The 20,077-nt window shown below is 34.0% G+C and overlaps 1 protein-coding gene across 2 annotated transcripts in view; it reads right to left on the reverse strand.

Moving 5' to 3' along the window:
• Window positions 1-19,212, reverse strand: part of LOC124373561 (protein masquerade) — a 44,020-nt gene extending 24,808 nt beyond the window's left edge. For both annotated transcript variants that reach the window (XM_046831932.1, XM_046831925.1), the window contains exons 1-2: window positions 19,081-19,212; window positions 426-679 (exon numbers count right to left, since the gene is read on the reverse strand). In XM_046831932.1, the coding sequence (XP_046687888.1) occupies window positions 426-679; window positions 19,081-19,186 (360 nt within the window). In that variant the 5' untranslated portion in view covers window positions 19,187-19,212. The remainder of the gene's footprint in view (window positions 1-425; window positions 680-19,080) is intronic.
• Window positions 19,213-20,077: the final 865 nt, after the last annotated feature.

Raw genomic sequence — 20,077 nt, forward strand, 5'->3', positions numbered from 1 at the left:
TTTTACCTTTATCTTTAACAAAAACGTGAATGGATCATGTGCCAAGATATCTTGAGAAACATTTCATCATTAAACTTTAAAATTTGCATGTAACTTCATTTTTACATACCAAAAAGTGAGTTCTATGATGGTGCATATCTATATAAGGAATTTGGCTGAACGTCATTGAAGCCTATACTTACTGGGCTGACATAATTTCTCTTTTGCCTGTCGGGGATGTAAAAATTTTACATTTTAAATTTTGCAAGAAACCTCAGCAAAACCTGCTTTGCCACATGTGGTATGTCATACTCCAACCGTATTGTTGTTGGAAGAAAGTGAAGTATCTTTACCCACAAGGACTGAAATATGTTTATTCCTGTAACTCACATCATTTTGATTCTGACAGGATCCTCAATGGACTTTAACAGAATAAAGTAGCTTACCTGTGGTTTTTTTATTGGTTTGACTGTGGAGGCAGGAGGTGGTGGTACGCTGGACTGAGGTGGTGGTGGGGGCCGGGTCGTCTGTGGCGAACTTGTGGTGTTGGTAGGAGGTGACTCTATACAGCACCTCATGGAGGGCGAGGGACATGCCACATCTTCCAGCACCTCGTAACATATCAGCGTGGCAAGCGTGTGTACACAGACACCAGGGCAGTCTTTGCTGTCAGCTGTGCTCGTAATTGTGTCCAGCAAACCTGCAAATTGATTTGTATCATCAGGAACAGTTCATCACATCTCACAGCTAAAATACAATTTTTAATCTTTACATGACTTGTAAAATATATTTTTTCTGATCGTAGAACTGATATTAAATACTAAATGTGTTCACATAGATTGCAGCAGTATGACATTATCTATAACTGTTCTTTTCTTACTTTATCTGATCTACTTGTATTAAGATAGATCCTTGCTGTCTTATAGAGCAGAATCAGTTTCGGATTATGTTCTATAACTGATGATGAATTAAATACTTGTTTTTATGCAGAGAGACAGATAGTCTGATCCTAAGTAGAAAACTTGCAGCAAATATTCTATTATAAAAATAAAAATATTGATCTATAAATCTTTTATCCAAAGGTGCATACTTTCAAACTTAGGGCCTTCAAAGTTTATAATAATTCATGACCAGACTCACTGTAAATGGTACCAAAATCAGGGTTCCTGTGGTTTTAGTTGAGTAGAAGAATTATTTGTTGGCCATATTAATTCTTTTATATAGGTAGGTTTACGCGACACCACATTTTGCGTAACAGACTTTGCTGAGGTTGTTTGCAAAATGTCAAGTCTATAGTTAATTTTATTCTCCAGATGTTTTACAGACAGATAGACAGCCAGATATCACACAGAAAATTAATTTTTACATCCCCCAGCAGACAGAAGAGTAGGTCTAACTGTGCTAGCCTACTGAGTGATAGATAGACTTCAATGATGCTCTGCTAAATTTCATGGTTGGACATGCACCATCATAGATCTCAATCTTCTCTATTTAACAACTAAGTTTCATGCAAAGTTTAAAGTCTGGAGATGATCACTCTCAAGATATTTTACCACATCACACATTCTCATTTTTGTTAATTAAGTTAGGTTTAGTGGGTCACTTAATATAATGGCCTAGGCACCAGAAAACATTAAGCCATACTTTATAGTGCAAATATAAAATACTTGAAATATTATTGATAAAGTTATGAAAGGTAAATAAGTATTAATCTAAGCTGATACTCTATTATTTTAATGTATGAATTGGCTAAACGTGTTAATCCCTCATACGATTCTACTCAGCTTGCTTACAAATTTATTTATTCTCCTATTTTCTCAGTGCTATCATGGTTACCCATACGAGCAGTGTAAAAATATTTGCTAACACTTCGCCAAATCCCTTGGAGTGTCATGCACTATGAATGAATTCAGTGTAGTGTATATAGGAATGAAGTATCATACAAAATCTCGTCTATAGCTCAGTTCATTTTTAAGGTATCATGTGGGAAGATTGATAGACAAAAATGAAATTTTTCCAGCCCCATAAGTGACAGGATTCGCTACCGCTCAGCCAATAAACTTTTAACAATCTAAACTTTTAGTGTTGTTAAAATAAAAATGATATGTTAAGAGCGTGATTTTTGGGGTGCTAGTTAGTCTTGAAGGGTTTTCTGAGGGTTTGTCTTACCTTATTATGCATAATTTTATTTTAGTACTATTTTTAGTTTGTATTTAACTACTTTTTTATTTTATGTAATTTGCTGATGTGATGTTTGTCTTGTATTATAAAATGTATGAGTAACTTTACTGAGTCCAGCTATAATGAATGTTTGATGTTTTACACAAAGAACAATATAAAAACGTATGATTACAAACTGATTATGGGTAAACACGTCATCAGAAGGTATAGTAGGATTTAAGACTTTTTCCATGAGTATATTACAGAGATAAGTATAACGATGAAAAATGTCCAAACTCCTGGTAAAGTAATTAAAAGAAATGAAATAAATTACAGAATTAATTAATGTTTCTTTTAGTGCCCCTGAACATATTTTGCAAACTCATAATGAATTATTTGAATGGTGAACATTTTCCAGCCTTTATTGTGGAATAACAAACATTATTTATATCAACTATTTCTAATAAAATTGTTACATTAAATTTATTGAAGTCATACAGTAAAATCATTCATTATATTATCAGCTGATCGAGTCATTGATTGACACTAATAGCAGTGGCACTGGCAGCCAGTTGCAAGGAATGTGAGCCACAGCCTTCCCTACTACCACAGCCACTGGAATATTCTAACGGTTGTGATGTCACAAGTAACGGTTCACTCAGGCAGTGGCTCAGCAGAGGAAAGTACCCGACCATCCGTCTTATTTACCTTCCGTTCCCGCTCCATCACCGGTAACATTATTATACAATATCAGCGAAACTAAGGCAATGGACATCACATTAGATCTATTCAAGTTAGTCAATAAACAAAAAGCAGTTATTTTATTTAATAGCAGGTGGTGGTCAACTCGTGAACGCGATTAGTTGTTTATCAGGGTTACCTTTGATTTCTTCCTTTAATTTTCAATTCACGTAGTTTATCATGCTCAGTACGTATATGTTTTCACACTTTAAATAGGTACATCTGTTATTTACTTAATAAGTAATTAAAATTAGGAATTTTACAATTTTTATTTGGCATGTGTTTGTTATATATTGATATAAGTATGGTTTTTAATGGTTTGCTGTTTATACAGTGATAAACTGCTTAAGCTCCCTGCTTATATCCTTAAGGCTTTCGGCGCCTGAGAGACTCGCAGGTATGGGGGCCCCATCATGGTCCACTAAAACCATTACAGGTGTCCCAAGTTCTTACCTGCCGCCACTACTTGTGAAGTAGAGACAGCATCGGCCTTTCGTATACTCCATGACTTAAACTAACTTTGGATCACTGCATTGTCGTCTTTGTTTCTCTAATCATGACAATAGCAATAAAAGTAGTATCATTTAAATTTTTGTGAAAATTTAGATTATGGGAAGCGGCATAATCATGTCGTACATCGTATAAATAGAGAAAGGCTTAATATGAACCAGACTGTTCGTGATGGATGCATTATATTACCTATACAGAAAATTTAAATGCTATTTACTTTTGTTCTAAAGTAGTAAATAACAATTTTAGTTGATCTGTATATTGTTCACAAAAAGTCGAGATACAGTTTTTAATTGTATGTCAATATTACAAAATGAGTGGTAAACCATTATTTGCAGAAGTGGAGTCACTAAAATAATATCCGGTGTAATTTAACAATTACGTCTGTGTGCGAGCATGACACGCATGTAATGGGTCTCTCTGCTTCTTGCAGAGGACAGCAGCTAAAACTGTGAGTAATGTATCCGTAGTGAGCAGCTTTCGGGATTGAAAGGTACAGTTATTATCTGGTCGCTATGGGATTAATATTTTATTCATAAATATTAACAAGCCTCTTTACTGTAAAATGCTTCTGAGAAGAAGGTTGGTGTATTTCGAAAGAAGTACGAATAATACAAGACAAGCCCTGGAAAATATCTGCTTTCTTTTAACTTTTGAAGGGGGAGAAGGGAAAGTTTCTCAATAGCTTTAATATTTGTTGAAAATTTGCTTATTCTAATAAAATCTTCAACTCTTATAAGGAAGAACACTTTCTTGTTGAAGCATTTCTTGAACGAAGTTGCGTAGTCTTTCAAAACAGGCTTCAAGATTGCCCTGACGTTCCCTTATTGTTGAATCATGCCACATTTTAACGTCGGATTAGCTTGAATTTAGATGGTACAGTTTTATTCAAAAGATGAGGCAATACCCAATTGCTTGATCAATTTTCGGCCAAGAAATGCATTATAGACTATGGGTATTAAGTCCATCCTTGTTTTTAATTAATGTACAAAACCGTGATGGACATTTACCCTTCATGTCTGACGATTTCAGCAGAGTATGAGTCTGAGTCAGCTATTGTTGAAGATTCTACGAGGATATTGTGTCTCATGAAGCCAAACTCGTATTTTTTGAATGTGTAAAGTGTTTATAATCTCCCCTTATATACAATAAAAGCGCTGAGATTTCCCATTCAGATCGAATAGGAATATATTTGTCAATATATAATAATATTGTAAAACTACAACTATTTTCTTTGGAATGATCATTTATTTTACTAAATCTGCGTAACAAAGTGATTTGTATGAACCTGGAATTAAAACTTCAGAAACACAAAGAAGTTTAAATATTTTCTCTTATTTACCTACCTTGGTTTGATGTATTTAAATTTAATTTAAGATTTATTTCCATCTGGTGTTGAAAGATTCGAAAAGAAGTACATTTCAGATGTTTATATTTGATAATAAATTGGTACATTAAATGAGTAAATTTAAGTCTATCCTACCAACGATTACTAGAATTTTTGTCTGGAAGTGAGATGGAACTTTATCGATGAGTTAATTTTGTTAATATTTAATATTGTCAAAAGTATAGCTAATTGTCGAGGATCCAAGCGCAGTTAAAAAATAAATGAATTTAAACAGAATATTGAGGCATTTTTTTAGTAATAGAGTTACCTTGCATGTAGCGTATACGATTATTACAAGATGATAATAAAAGATGCAAAGTACCATCACTCGTAAAGTTTTCTATGAGTCAATGGAAAGTAAATGTTGCTGTTAGTTCAGATGAGGTTATTGCTATTTAATAGACAGAAAGAGAGGCATAAAGCTTCTCTTTCCCTTTGTAAAAGTTTTCCTGTTTGGCATTTGGGTACAAATTGGGTGTTGTCACTTTGTAAAATCATTAATTGAATGAAAATAACAGTTGAAATGATTTTTAGAGAACTGTTTTAATTTTATAAATAACCATGCAATTTACAACGCTGTGGCTTTAAAAGTCAAGGATTATCAAATACGAACTCACACGTGTTATAAACAAAACAAGATATCCTAGTACTAAAGTATATGACAATGATACTTTTTTAATCTAATCAATTTAATAATCCCTAGATGATTTGATTCTTATTTTGAAAACTTTTTGTACATTTGAATACATAACATTCAGGATAGAAAAGAAAGAGATACAGTTTTACTCTTGTCTCTTCCTTTTTCGATTTCATTGGATTCCACTCATTAAAGTTGGTTGAGCGCCATTACTTTTAAACATGAAAACCATTCAACTTTTTAGTTTAAACTCCTGAGAACAATGTTCAAACTCCTGGTTAAGAATGAAGCAGGCCTAATTCAGATATCAAAACTGCGAACGAACTCGTCGTGAAGAAATCTCAAAGTTTAGTGAACGTAAATACGACCAACCATTCTGCACCATAGAAGAGTTCGTGAAATGAAGAGAGTGGATAAAAAGGCCAAGTATTAGTTCCTTATTATTTGTTTTCTATATTGTCCATTAATTTTAAACTCTGATTATGGTCACAGTAAATTTAATTTACCTATAATTATTAGTATTGTGACGCTCTTTATAAACTTTAAGTCTACGAAATAAATAAATTCTGATTCAGATGACATTATTCATATCAGATAAAAATCAAGCCAAAATATTTTTACAGCCAAAATACACAATTTCAAGGACGATTCCAAGTCAACCCCATAGAAAGGTTTCAACTCATTTCCAAAATAGCTCCAAGCGATTCCAAGAAAGGTTTAAAGTGCTCCAAAGACAGTTCCAAGGCATTCCACGGAATGTACCGTGTCATACAAGGCACCAATACGAACGTTAGGTAATTCAGAAAGACAGGTCCCATTGTATCCTAACCTAACTATTTTCAAAGTATGATATCTAAAAGAAAAATTACCGAGCCACAACACCAAAACCCAATCTGAAAAATATAAAATTAAGTGGCCATCTCTCTCACCGTCTCTATGCTTCGTGGTTCTGGCTGTGACGGTAAAAATGTTTTTTTGTACTCTCCATTTCTTTAATTTACAACACCTATAATGCTCACGACTTTCAGCTCTTCAGCAGTTGTTATGGATTTATCCAAACTTTCACTCGTATAGATAGACTATTCTACCCCATTAACATTCCCCCCTGCACAGTAGGGTTGATGATTGTATGACGTGTTCTAGATGTAGACTCGAGCTCCGTTGCATAACGGGTTCATGTAAATTAGTCCATCAACAATCTACGGGCACTCACCATCGCGGCTAGTCACTCACCTGCATATACATATAAGATCTTGAGCTACCATATACGTTCAACACTCTGCAGGGTAGGGTTGATGATTGTATGACGTATTCAAGATGTAGAGTCGAGCTCCGTTGCATAACGTGCTCATATAAATTAGTCCAGCTGCATATTGAAGACGTTGAACTACTATGCACATTCAAGAATCTGCACGGTAGGGTTTGATGATTGAGTATTCTAGAGTTTAGCTCCGTTGCATAACATCAAGGAAAGTTGTACTATATTTTTGGTTTGACCATATTTAATCACACGTCACAGAATTCTTGTGTAATCTAGCTCTTTTATTATTATTAGCTATTGTTCAGCACACAGCATTTAAAAATTATCTCCAGGACTCTCTAGTTTCAATTCAACTGAATTACAAACTCTAGTTTTTTAAACTGAATCATCTCCTAACTGAATTAAAAAACAATATCTCCTCACGCCACACACACACACACTGAATGCGCTAAATTTTTGTAAAGTTGAATGTTATAGAATATGTAAAAACCCTGCAAGGTAGTTAATGATCAAAGATTGGTATTTATTAAAAGTAAGGTGTTTTTATTCAATATTGTGCGTTCAATTCCTTGTTTATTTATTATCTTTAAATTATTGTTTATTTATTATTTATTACTGTTATTAATAATTAATTCATTGTTATTTATCAGATTTGTTGTATCATTGTTTATCAGATTTTTTATTTATTAATATTATATTATTGTTTATCAGATTTGTTATTTATTATTATAATATTGTTGTTTATCAGATTTGTTATTTATGTACTATATATATTATTATGTACTATAATTTATTGACTGTTATATAATTTAGAAAGTTCATTGCCTGGTACATAAACATCCTACCACATAGTAATTGTTGGTGTTTCGGTAACTTTAAGTTTTGTGTGTTGGAAAATTTGTTATATTGTTATGTTGTATTATCTGTTGTCTTATTTAGAGAGTTTACTGTCTGTTGAACTTGTATATATATTTTTTGAATTTGTTGAATAATTTAGTACTCTTTAAGTGTAGATAACTTTGAACTCATTTGGAGCCGACTGCTAGGATTGAATTTAATATATAACTGCCCGACAACCTGTTATAATTGTTTAGTTTTAATATATTTCATAATAATATACTTGATAGCATTAAATTATTTAAAGCGAGCAGTGTGTAGTGAAGGACAAAAAGAAAAGTATTTAACATCATTTGTGTACGTTACCAACTGCCCTCCCGCACGCTCTGTTAGGTGCACTGGGAGGATTATATCTGTAAAATGATTGAATTGTGTTTCTGAATAAAGAATTTTTGAACACACACACACACACACACACACACACACACACACACACACACACACACACACACACACACACACACACACACACACACACACACACACACACACACATACTGTATGCAGAAAATAAATGTGCATAGGCTTCTTTAAACAATAAAAGTAAAAGACTTCATATAATCCTTTAATATTTCGACAAATGTCGTTCCTTTTTGAGAACTACATTTGCCGAAATATTAAAGGATTATATGAAGTCTTTTTTCTTTTATTGTTTATATATAAACAATAAAAGAAAAAAGACTTCATATTTTATATATATATATATATATATATATATATATATATATATATATATATTCGTTTGTTCAAGAGTTCCAAGTAGAGACAACCGTGAAAGTAGAAGAATTTTTATTTTTGAGAACGAGGAAAGATATGCTTTTAAGTTTAAATCGATTGTTGTATGTAGAAATGCAGGTTCAATAATTCACATAGTGTTATGAAATTGATATGACACTGAAAATTTTGATAGTCAAATAGCTTAGGAAAATGTTACAAACATTAGGTTTTGGATTTTTGTTATGAAATAACTCAGGACCCGTATACTTTATTATATTAAATTTTTTTGGAAATAATTTTGTAAACAACCTCTATGTACTTTCATAATTTAAACTGCTAAGTATTTTCTCTGCCTGAGATGTTTTTTATTCTTTTTTTCATAATTCATAATTAGTTTTGTTTCTAAACATGTAATGAAATAGACAGTTCTGTTTATTTTAATGGTCACTGTTTATTCCTAGGTATCTAACCGTGCCAATTTACCTACATACTCGTACAATATTGAGAGATTTAGTTTGTCGTATTTTCAGACAACTAAATATTAGTAGTTTAAACTCGTTAACGGCTTATCACTTCATCAGAACTTTTTCCCTGTCGTTGTCACTTCATCTAGAAAATCAACAATATATCTTTGTTTCGTCACCCTGTTTCAAATTATTTACTATTCCACTTATATTGGATACTAAACAACTCAGTTAGTTTTATTGAGAAAAATGAAATCTATGTTTTTAGAAAATATACAAATTAATATGTGTTATCAATCCAAATTACAATAAGCTCACCCAGTATAGTATCAGACAACTGTCTCATCAAAAATAATCAAGTGACCAGAAAATGTCTTGTTGGGTTGAGCTGAACTTGTTTCTCCTTCAGGTTCAAGGATTAGCCTTATTACTTTTTAAATTGAGCGTTGCCTCTTTTACAATATTATTATAGACCTCTTACCAGTGTTTCGGTCGTAACTTATTAATCTTGCACGGTCCGCAGACTAAACTTGTAAAAATTTACTTCTACTTGGCCATCAGTAGTATTTCTGTAGCAAAGAAACTAATTAATTACCTGTTGAGGCTAACCTATTTACTCCATCTCAGTAATTGCAAAGAAACTAGAACTTATTTTCCAATGGAGAATACATAAGTACTGAAATGTAATCTCTGATTCCATCAAGACTTTCATATCTAAATTTTGTCGAACATTTGCAGATAATCCGTGATTATTTGAAGACGCATGGAAAAACAAACCCTTAAGTCCAAAATAGCAATTTTGATCTATTGAGTTTAAACAATCAGCTACTGCTCTTACAATTTTTTTTATAGAGATTATCAGTTAATTACACTGGACTTATGTATGTACTACGTTGGTCCAATATTTGACAATAACCGTGCAGATAACGAACGAAATTTACAATAAATTAAAAGTCCATCTCTTTGTTGATGACTGGCACGATAAGCAATGTAGGCCTACATGATATGCTGAATGCTATACATTAGTGTTGTTTATATTGTAATTGACGTTGCTTCTGCAAGCCTTGCCAATCTCCTATTGCTGTCGTTTTTCAGGATTACGATTTAAAAGTAAAACAGCAGTTAAATGGTTTATTACCACTCATATTGTGATGCCGGTACTGTTGATGACCTTGACACTGCACGTGACGGTAACCTTGTAATGGTAACTGTACCGCAGGTAGATGACCCGCAAGCCGCAAAGCTATGACACCTTGCACAACTTCCCCCTCTTATTTGGCAATGGCCGCATTCCTTTTCGTCTACAGGAAGCGGGTCACTTCCTAACTCACTGATACGACGTGATACAGTATTTCGTCTCTCAGCCGAGCGCCACCGTCGCGTAGCCGTCGCAGCAAACGTCTAGTGAGACGTTATCACCGGGATCAGCTGTTCTGTTCCTTCTTCATTCTCAACATTTCTCTCTCCTCCTATTCTCTCGCTCTGTATAATATCCAAGTCTCCTTTCTGCTGAGCATTTCTCACGCGGTTCAGCCCAACTAACTTAAGTGTTTTGAGTATATAATGAATGTAATTTTAGTATTCTTATTAAATCTTACTGGTTTTGAAAATGTTTGTACTATTCTACCTTATTGATTTGAGTGAGCTTTACTCATATTATCCAATTTAAAAAAATGAGGTTTAAGAAATTTTATATAAATGTTGTAGTTTTGGACATATATTTTTTTTAAGAAATATATTTTTGGGTGACCCTATCATAAAAAACAACTTTTATAAACTATGTCGGGTAATATGCTTTGCTCAGACTGGATGCAAAGTTTCGAGTGTGATGCTAATTTCATTAGGATCCATACGTTACTATGACACATGCTAAAAGGTCGTATGATTGTACCCAGTTTATTTACAAATTTATTCATTCTGCGAATTTATCGATACCGTCATGATTACTCATAAGACCAATGTATAAAAATATTCGTTAACGCTCAGCCAAATCCTATGCAGTGATAAGCACCGACATCATACTCAGTGTTGCCTATATATATATATATATATATAGCCTATATAGAAACGAAGCACCAACACCATACTCAGTGTTGCCTATATATATAGAAACGAAGCACCAACACCATACTCAGTGTTGCCTATATATAGAAACGAAGCACCAACACCATACTCAGTGTTGCCTATATATAGACACGAAGCACCAACACCATACTCAGTGTTGCCTATATATTGAAACGAAGCTTTAGGCAAAATGTCTATTTACGAGATATCGCGTGTGTATACGGAAATGAAAATGTTTCTGCTCCTCGAGCGATGTGTTTAATGCTTATATGTAAAAAAACACGTTTTTACGAGTAAAATGAGACATGAATATTGAATTTGGCTGTTGGAGTAGCAGCAACATATTGACGAGAATGAACAATATACAATATTTATCCTAAGTAATTTTAAAATGGGATAGTTTTTAGGTTTTATAAAACTATAGAAATGCCTCATGTAAATATTCTTTCTGAATGATTAAAATTCGCTGGTTTGTTAAGTTTCAAATGTATGAATTCATCCTAATATTTTTAATTTATGCTCTGATGCTACAAAAGAACACGGGGTTACGAGTACACTAACTTCCGTCGTAATTCCAAAAATATTAAGCTAATATAAGAATGTACTTGCATTTGTGATGACTGGCATGTTGAAGAGCAGACCATTCACTTTTGGACTGAAATAGATTTCTAAATACAGTATCAATACATCTTATAAATATTTTATTTTACTTTAGCGCGCCCACTTTTATTTCGACATAAATGTTATATTTGTTATTGAATACATCTTTGGTTTAATGTATTAACTGTATTAAAACATCCTGACAGGTTGAACGTACAGTAACTCAGAAGTAACCGTGGACGAGCAGTGGGGAAAGTTTATAGGCACGGGGTGTGAGCGGAGTTTACGGCTGGATCGGTCACAGATAATTAAGCCCGTTCAGCTAGAGTAAGGAGAGTAAGTAATTATATCCCAGTTGGAGTTTAGTGAAGCGTGCAATGCGGGCAATCATAGAGCTTTTCACACACACAAGGTAGACTGATGATCGTGCTACCATCATCACCAACAGCAAGGCATCTCGTATAGTGTGCAACAACTGGCTAAGCTGGTTGTACGTAGTCTTTTCTAAATATATGTACACGTGACTGTACAAAATAAATCTGCTATATTGCTAACTATACTGCATGTTTATTTAACAGGTGTGATTATACAGAGTACATTGAAAAATACTCATTGTGGTAAAATATCTACTCACTGGAAAATATTGTTGTGGCTCAGTCTACACTGGAGAAACAAAATTTGTAATATATGAGCAAGTTTCTGAAAGCATTAGGTACACAAAACGTCGCGTGGATATGAAAACCCAGTCACAAAGTTCGACAGAACAGAAGTGCTTGCAAAAGCTCGTAGATAGTATCCAATGATGATAAGCGAACCCTGAGAAATAATCAAGAAAGAAAATAATTTTAGCAAAGATATCGTCAACTGTCAAAAAAGCCTGCGATGAAACAGCCATATTGATTACTGTTGGCCATATTGGTCGTTGATCGCTTAAGCTTCAACCAATCGCGATACAGCTTACCTCCCTTCGTTCTTCAACTCACCTGTAAAGGCGGAAATGTCTTAGTTGCACTTTCGTTACAGCTTTAACTTCAGTAACTAAGTTGGTTGGGGCTGTTGTTTTTAATGAATATGCTGAAAAACTCTGTTGGCCGTTGCCAACTAGTTTACGATGACTTCAAAGAGTTTTACGTGTTGGGTTTTGATCTTTTATCGCATTTGATAAAGTTCAGTTACTAACTAAAGTGTTGAATAACCTATTGTTAATTCAGATCGTGTTCCAAATAACATTAGAATATTCTCATGGTGTGTTGGAGATGAAAGTAAAACGATTTCATTACACTTGCTATCTTTTTGAAAATAAGATGTATAGTTTAGAAGTATCGCGTTGTTCTCCTTGACTCATTTCTGCACAATGTTTATTCTATGATACCGGGGTGTATTGTAAGCACTTGGCGGTGATCCCTGACCTATGATGCGGTACAGTGTCGTTGTCGGGCCAGGTCAGGCCACTCTCGCTGGGCAGAGGAACGAAGGAACGGGGACACCGGCGGCCCGCGGGTCACCAGGCCGGTAACGTCCTCTGCCGGATACACGCGCTGGCTTCCGTTTCCTCCATCGTCGTCAAAATCCAGTTCCATCTCCGGGTTGTTCCGGGTTCCGGCTGATAGACGTCGAAGAAGGCGCGAAGATTTTCCATCCAGAGAGTCCGCATTGAAGACGAGAGGCCGCGGTCTACTAAGAATTCATGCCGGTACTCGCCGCTCGAATTGTGCTGTGACATGAACCGTACCCATCCGTCTTCGCGTTGAGTCATCTAGAAAACAAGATATCTAGAAAAGGTCCTAGCTATCAGCGTAACTAATACCTACAACTATGAGGTTGTATACTTTATATACTTTAAGCTAGATTGACATAAACATAATTTTATTATTAAGGTATTCAATGCCAGATGAATACCTTCCTATACGTTCCTTAAACCTTCTGTAACGTACTAGTAAAGGACGTAGTAAAGGACACGGTAAGGTCTTTTCATTGCCCTAGTTTATAGACCGTCCATATATGAGGCGTGAGTTCTACTTCGTGCGTGGCACACCCTGTGATTGGCTACAGTCCTAGTCCAAAGAAGCCAAAGGTGACCAAATTTCCAATTAAGTTTCCATTGGTTAACTTGCCTTATGCAATCCTTTAAAGATCTATTTCAAAGCTGATCATCTTATTAATCTATGTAAATTATGTTAATTTCGGATTCCAGAGTAATTCATTAATCAATATGCAGACGATAAAATTCTCTAATTTAGTGCTCAATTCTTCGATTCAATACTGAGCCTTGAATATCAACAGTTCGAAAACCAATAACGAGTAGTTTGCATTAAATAACTAATTCCAATTCTCTTCCTATAATTATGATGAATGATGTAGTTCTTGGGAATGCTGACTCTTCAAACTTCTTGGGAATACACAACTAAGAGCGTTGACCTGGAATGGCCACGCCACCAGTGTTTGTGGAAAAGTAACATCTGGCATACTCGTATAAGGTCTTCTAAAAAACCTTCTTCAAACTCTTGCTCGGCATAAGTATGCCTATAGTTTTGTTTATTTGAAAGTAACAAGGTGTTAAAATTTTCAATTTAGCCTCTCCACTAATTTTCACTTCAGCCTCTTCCCTTGCTAACTTTATTTATGGAGTATTTAAGTATCTGTTTTAGGTCCAGACCTATCTTTACAGTATGTTAACTTTTCGATTTCCATCGAACCTTGTTTTGTTGAATGATTCTGAGAGTTCATGCATGTTATAGATACATATTATGCAAAATAAGCACTATAAGGGTATATCATAATATACCCTGGATTACTCCTAGCTTTTGTCAGAAACCATTTTTCTCTCGCTGATATGAGGATGGCAAGATAGAGTAGCCGGCAAACCCAGTATATGTTGCATACTATGATGTGAATGGGCAATATTGTTTCCGATTTTGTTATATAGTTCGAGAGATACAGCTGCTAGTGAATGCTGTGAATGTCTACTTAGGCTGTCAAGGCAGGAATTGTTGTAGGAAATAGCGAATACCTAATAATCTGTTGAGAATTTTAAACCAAAAGTTACTGGTAAAAAACGTAATTGAGCGGATAGCAAAAATATCTTTCTACTCTTAAACTTATGAATAAGGATTAAAAATGTGAATTTTTGTATAAATTTGTTATTAAATTTATCACACTTCGAGGTTATATAGGACTAATGTAATGTCTATTTTACATAAACCACCAGAATTAATATTTTATACATATATTCTTTAACCAATATTATTCTTGCGGACAGAGTACTCGTAGTTTTATTTACAATTTCACTGCCTTATTTATTAACCTGTTTTTTTTTTTTTGTTTTTTTCCAATAACTATAAGGTAACCTACACTCAGTTTTACGTTTCAAATAATTTACTTATATATCTCTTCTTTGTTTTATTCTTTTGCCCCTTCAGAATATTTCATATTTACAAATTTATGATTATTGCATTTTTAAATGATGGCAGGTTAGGAGAGAACTTTTACTTCTCACATGGAATTTAAGTAATTGTAGCCTACCTACTAAAATTTAGTCAGGAAACATTCATTGTACATCGTTAATTTATACAAATGGAAAATATGCTCTGAAAATATAAAAATACATATACAAGTACAAGCCCATGCTTTATCTGAATCTGGAATAGCGTACATTAGCCAGTAAATGCACAATCCGAATTAAAAATTTGACGTAAGTGAACATTTTTAATGTAACAAAGACTTATACATTGGATTGTCAGCCATTAGTCTTATTGAAGCTTAAAAATCAATTGTATTTTCTTTCTAGGTTAGACTTGTTTATAACAAAAAAAGGTTCACAAGTATTTCGCCTGTACTAGAAGTTCTGAAGCAGAGTAAACATGAAACTGGGACTGTACGCGGTTTGTAAACCGTTTGTAGTCGTTCTCACATCTGAGGAGAACCACGTGACCGAATCTGCGACGAGATTTATTATTAAGAGCTGGATGTACTGGCGGCCATCTTGATATCTATCCTAGAGGTACAATGCTATACTACAAATAATTTAATCCTCTAGTATTGATAGTAAAATTTTACGAGTTACATTTTAAAATTACGGCTCACAAACTCCGAAATGTGATATTATTATTACGTCTTAAAAAGTTTTATCTCAAACGTTTAAAAAAAGGTAGGAGCACGCCACACCACGGGACGCGTAACACGTCTCGCCGAGGTTACAAGAATACTTCAAGTAAACCGATATAACCGAGTATCGAGAGACTAGGCAGAACGTAACGAAGCCAAACAGAGTAACATTATCACAATCGTCACTTGTTACAATCTCATATGTTTGTACTCAGTTTGTTTACACACTTATTTACTCTCCAATTTTCTCGTCACCATCATGGTAAGACCAACGTAAAATACTCAGCCAAATTCCATGGAGTGATTGTCATTCAACAGGCAACAGCTTGTCTATAATGAAGCCTCGTGCACAATGTCAAGTCTTACAGGCCGGCTGGATCATTATCGAGATGTACGGGCAGAGAAACAGGAAGTGTTTTCCTACCCCTACAACTCTGTAAACTCACAGAGTCTATAACAGTTGTAGTAAAATCCAGATGTACTGACACGATCCTTTTTACTAAACAGAATCAGACGAAAACAAATCAATTAATTAGTTTATATTCAACCACACTGTTACAAAATGATCAGCTGTTAAATCTGTTTAAACGAACTGTCACTCAGCAGCGATTGTTGTCGTTAGGGATAAAAACATTAGAGGTTAGTTTGACTTGATTTTGTATTCTTTGTTGTGATGCGTTGTTTTGAAATAAAAACAATGAACAGTTTTATTTTTCATTTGTGGTTTATCAAAATTTAGATATATGGTGTATTATTAATATATTTGCTGGATTATAGAATCAGTGTTGTGAATTTGTTTTAATTTTTCATAAAGAACGAAATAATCCCAGAATCCTCAACAATACATTCTTTGATTATACTTATATACTAGTAGTACTAATAAGTGATATGAGTGGAAAGTCGTGATATTTTGTACCTGTGAGGTGAATCTTTTGTTCATACAATATTTCTTAAAATGACCACTTTCTTACTGATAATCGGTGCAAGATAATGAGTGATGGCTGCATAAAGATACAACATATCGTTGGAAACGAAATAATTTGGTCGTAATTAAAAGCGACTGAATAAATTCTAAAAAATCGAAACTCTTTTCTATATAATGGTATGTATGAATATATCTCGTATAATTTATTCGTGGAGCTCACTTCTATTCAATGAATAGATCCAAAACATGTACATTTCTTCTTCCCATTCCATTTGGCATTAGAGAAAAGAAATTAACACATTGAATTATCCACACTGTGTGCTCGGCAAGTCATACTGTTCACAAGGAAGAAATTTCGCGAGTATTAAATGTACGATTATTGTACACATAATCTCAGTAGAGAGAGTGGTTTTCGTGAGGAAAGAAAATAACCGTAGACGGACTATGGTATGTGTGTTTTGATATTACCTTTTGTGATAATTTACTATGATCTTCATTTACTTCCTCTCTTTTCCCTTCTTTTGCCACTGCACAATTAAGCGTAAAAGAAGAGATGTGTGGGATTTAGACATGACTGGCGCAGGTTCTCACCTTATGGGAGCCGTCTAGCGCTCAAACTCCATAGATATTGTACAAGAAGTTACACACTCTTTTGTATATTAAGTTTATGAATTTCCGTTTATAACTTAGGGTTGTTAGTGTAAAAGAGGATGTCGATAACCTAACGATTAGCAAACAACGATTAGCTAATAGCCGTTGTCAATACCTAATTAACTAAGCTAAAACATTATGATCTTAAAATTCTCCTAAAGATTCAATAATTTAGTGTTCGATAGTGGCTTTAAGTAATATTTGTACAGTAAATGTTAACTACAGTGTTTGCATTATCATACCTGTACGTTGCAATATTGTAGCTCTTAAACATTGATGATTATGTTGAACAACAAACAGTTTTAACATATAAAACTAATCAATTAAACGTTGAAGGAAGCCGTGTTGGCTTGACCGAAATAGCAGCTCTTCTTACAAAAATCTGTTAAAAGGTTCGAAAACATTTATCAAATCTATTTATTTTATGCGTAGCTACCACACACAGAACTCTGTAAAGACATTTACAGTTACTGAGAAATTAAAATAATAAAACATGGTCGCACCCCATATGAAATTTCACATAAATGTCGATTAACATGACCTATATATGTAAGACAGGTCATAAGTATGAACATACATAACTGACGATTTTATTTGTTTTGTTTACTAAAATTGTTGAAATTATAAAAAAATATATGTGCAATAATTGTTATTTTTCACTGCCATTCTTATAACATTTCTTCCCCAAACTGTTTCTGGTTGTTCTTTATTGGATACACTAGGAGTTAAATTTCTTATTATAGACTAAACGTGTTTGTTCAATATTTTTGCAAAATAGAGGAATATAGACATGTACAGTAAAAGTTTATAGTCGTATAGGCTACCATTTGATTAGCCTATACAACAGAAAAGCATGAAGGCCAATGTTGGACTGTTTTCTACGGTGAGAAAGTAAAACTTACAATTGAATGATCAATAGTCAGAATGTTTAATACAATCCTTGAAAATTGACGTGGCACGAAATTCATGAATTAATAACTTTAACGAATGGTCGTACTAAATGGCATATCAAAATTGAGGAAAATTTTTGAGGTTGAGTGGTAGAGAGGGCTAAATAGCCCTAACTCCGCCTCTTAAATAAAGGCATATTTCATTTCATCAAAATTTCGGCTTACAAGTCTTTGCATGTGTAATATATGCAATACATTTAGATTACAACACTAGATTAAAAATGGTACCTGCATTTACTTTACTGCCAGACAATGCTATGTTTGCACTGACTTGTTACAAACAACAATAGTTCATACAATATTTTAACAGTTTAATTAACTAGCATGAGACCACTCTCTGGTCTAATGTTGGCTACCGCGATTTATACATACACGCTAAGTAGACTAAAGCACTACCACCATTAGGATTAAACGTATTTCCAATCAATATATATTGCCTTTTTAATAACCCTCATTTTAATTGTAAGTAATAATATTTATTAATTACACTGTAGTATTTAATACATTACAATGCACGTTTACCACTAAATTATATGGTTGGAAGTTTTCATGAAAAATAATAATAGGGACTTATACACAATTCTATTTGTTCTCTCTTACGAAAAATATTTATTTACAAATGTATCTTTAGAGAATGGGTTGAATCGTATAATACATTTTTATTTAGTAAGCTATAAAAACTGACTATAGGCTGTACTGTTATTTTTCTAAAGGGTTGAAATGGAATATTTTCTTCTGTTCACTGTAAGCACGAGGAAACATTAAAATTATATGAAGCATGCCTAATTACTTTGGTTTAGTTGTTAGCCTAAGTTAAAAATTAAATAACGCCTAATCCAATGTTAAGTTGCAAAGCCTTTGGGTTCATGAGATCCTCGACTTTCAGCTTTCAGACTCAGCTTTACAGCGGGGGCAGATCTAAGTACTCGGCAATTAGAAGACGAGATCTGTTCCACAGATGTTCGTCACTTTAGGAGGCAGTGATAATGAACTTGGCAAGGTCAAGGTCACACGAGAGGTGAAGGTCACTGACCTGACAAGAAGCTGGTAGCCAAGGACTCGCCGTCCTGACTGACCCCGAGCCGCAGGACCGCCGCCGACACCGCTAGGGACATCCATATCCTCGCCCAAGTCTTCATCACACTTCCGTCTTGTCCGCCGCACTTCCAACACACTACTGAGCCTCCCCGACCCCTCCCCGGCCGCTTTCCTTCCCCTCCCTCCCCTACACAGGTGTGTCTTGTGTCACTCTCCCACATTCACAACTGGCTTCCATCCACTCATTCATGTCGCCACTATTCTCGATTTTCAGTCATCGTTTTTACGTTTATAAAACAAGCATCAGATTATTATAATACGTTTCTGATATATACGTTAGATCCTCCTTTAAAATAAGTTCCTTTATAACTCTGTGTAAGTTTTTTTGAAGATTTAGCCCTACTTTACAACCGTGTATTACTTGCCAATACAGGGAGATATAAAAGTCCACTTCATGGTAATATTAAAAAAATTGTCCCATAGAAAGAAAATTCAGGAAACATTGTCGAGGGGGCCTTAATTTAGCCATCAAGTGATGTGCTTCAATATGAATGTTTTTTATCAAAATTTAAGTGGTGCCCCTCCCCCCTTGTTACCAAGTTTGAAGGAGCAACCCCTCAACCATTTGGCCACATATTAGTTTTTTTTTTAATTACTCGCTTCTTAAACATACAAAATTAACATTTAATTTGATACATTCATAATATTTATCCAAAAGCAAAATATGTGTGGAAATGTTTAGTTATTAATTTTTAAAATAAAGTTTCAAAGTAAACCTCCTTAAGAATGTTTAACCCTAAACAGAATTATGAAAATCAAGTACAGTCTTACAGGGGATGTAGTCTATATATTTCCTTAAAAGAGTTTTATATTAAGTTAAGAGTTTAACGTTTAAGGGTTATATTTTATAGGAAATTTAAATGTACTGTACGTTATAATTTTTTTAATATTAAAATTTAATTTTTGATTTTCAAATTTTTTGAAACTAATAA

This window comes from Homalodisca vitripennis, chromosome 1, assembly GCF_021130785.1.
Source record: "Homalodisca vitripennis isolate AUS2020 chromosome 1, UT_GWSS_2.1, whole genome shotgun sequence".
In the NCBI taxonomy this organism is placed as follows: domain Eukaryota; kingdom Metazoa; phylum Arthropoda; class Insecta; order Hemiptera; family Cicadellidae; genus Homalodisca; species Homalodisca vitripennis.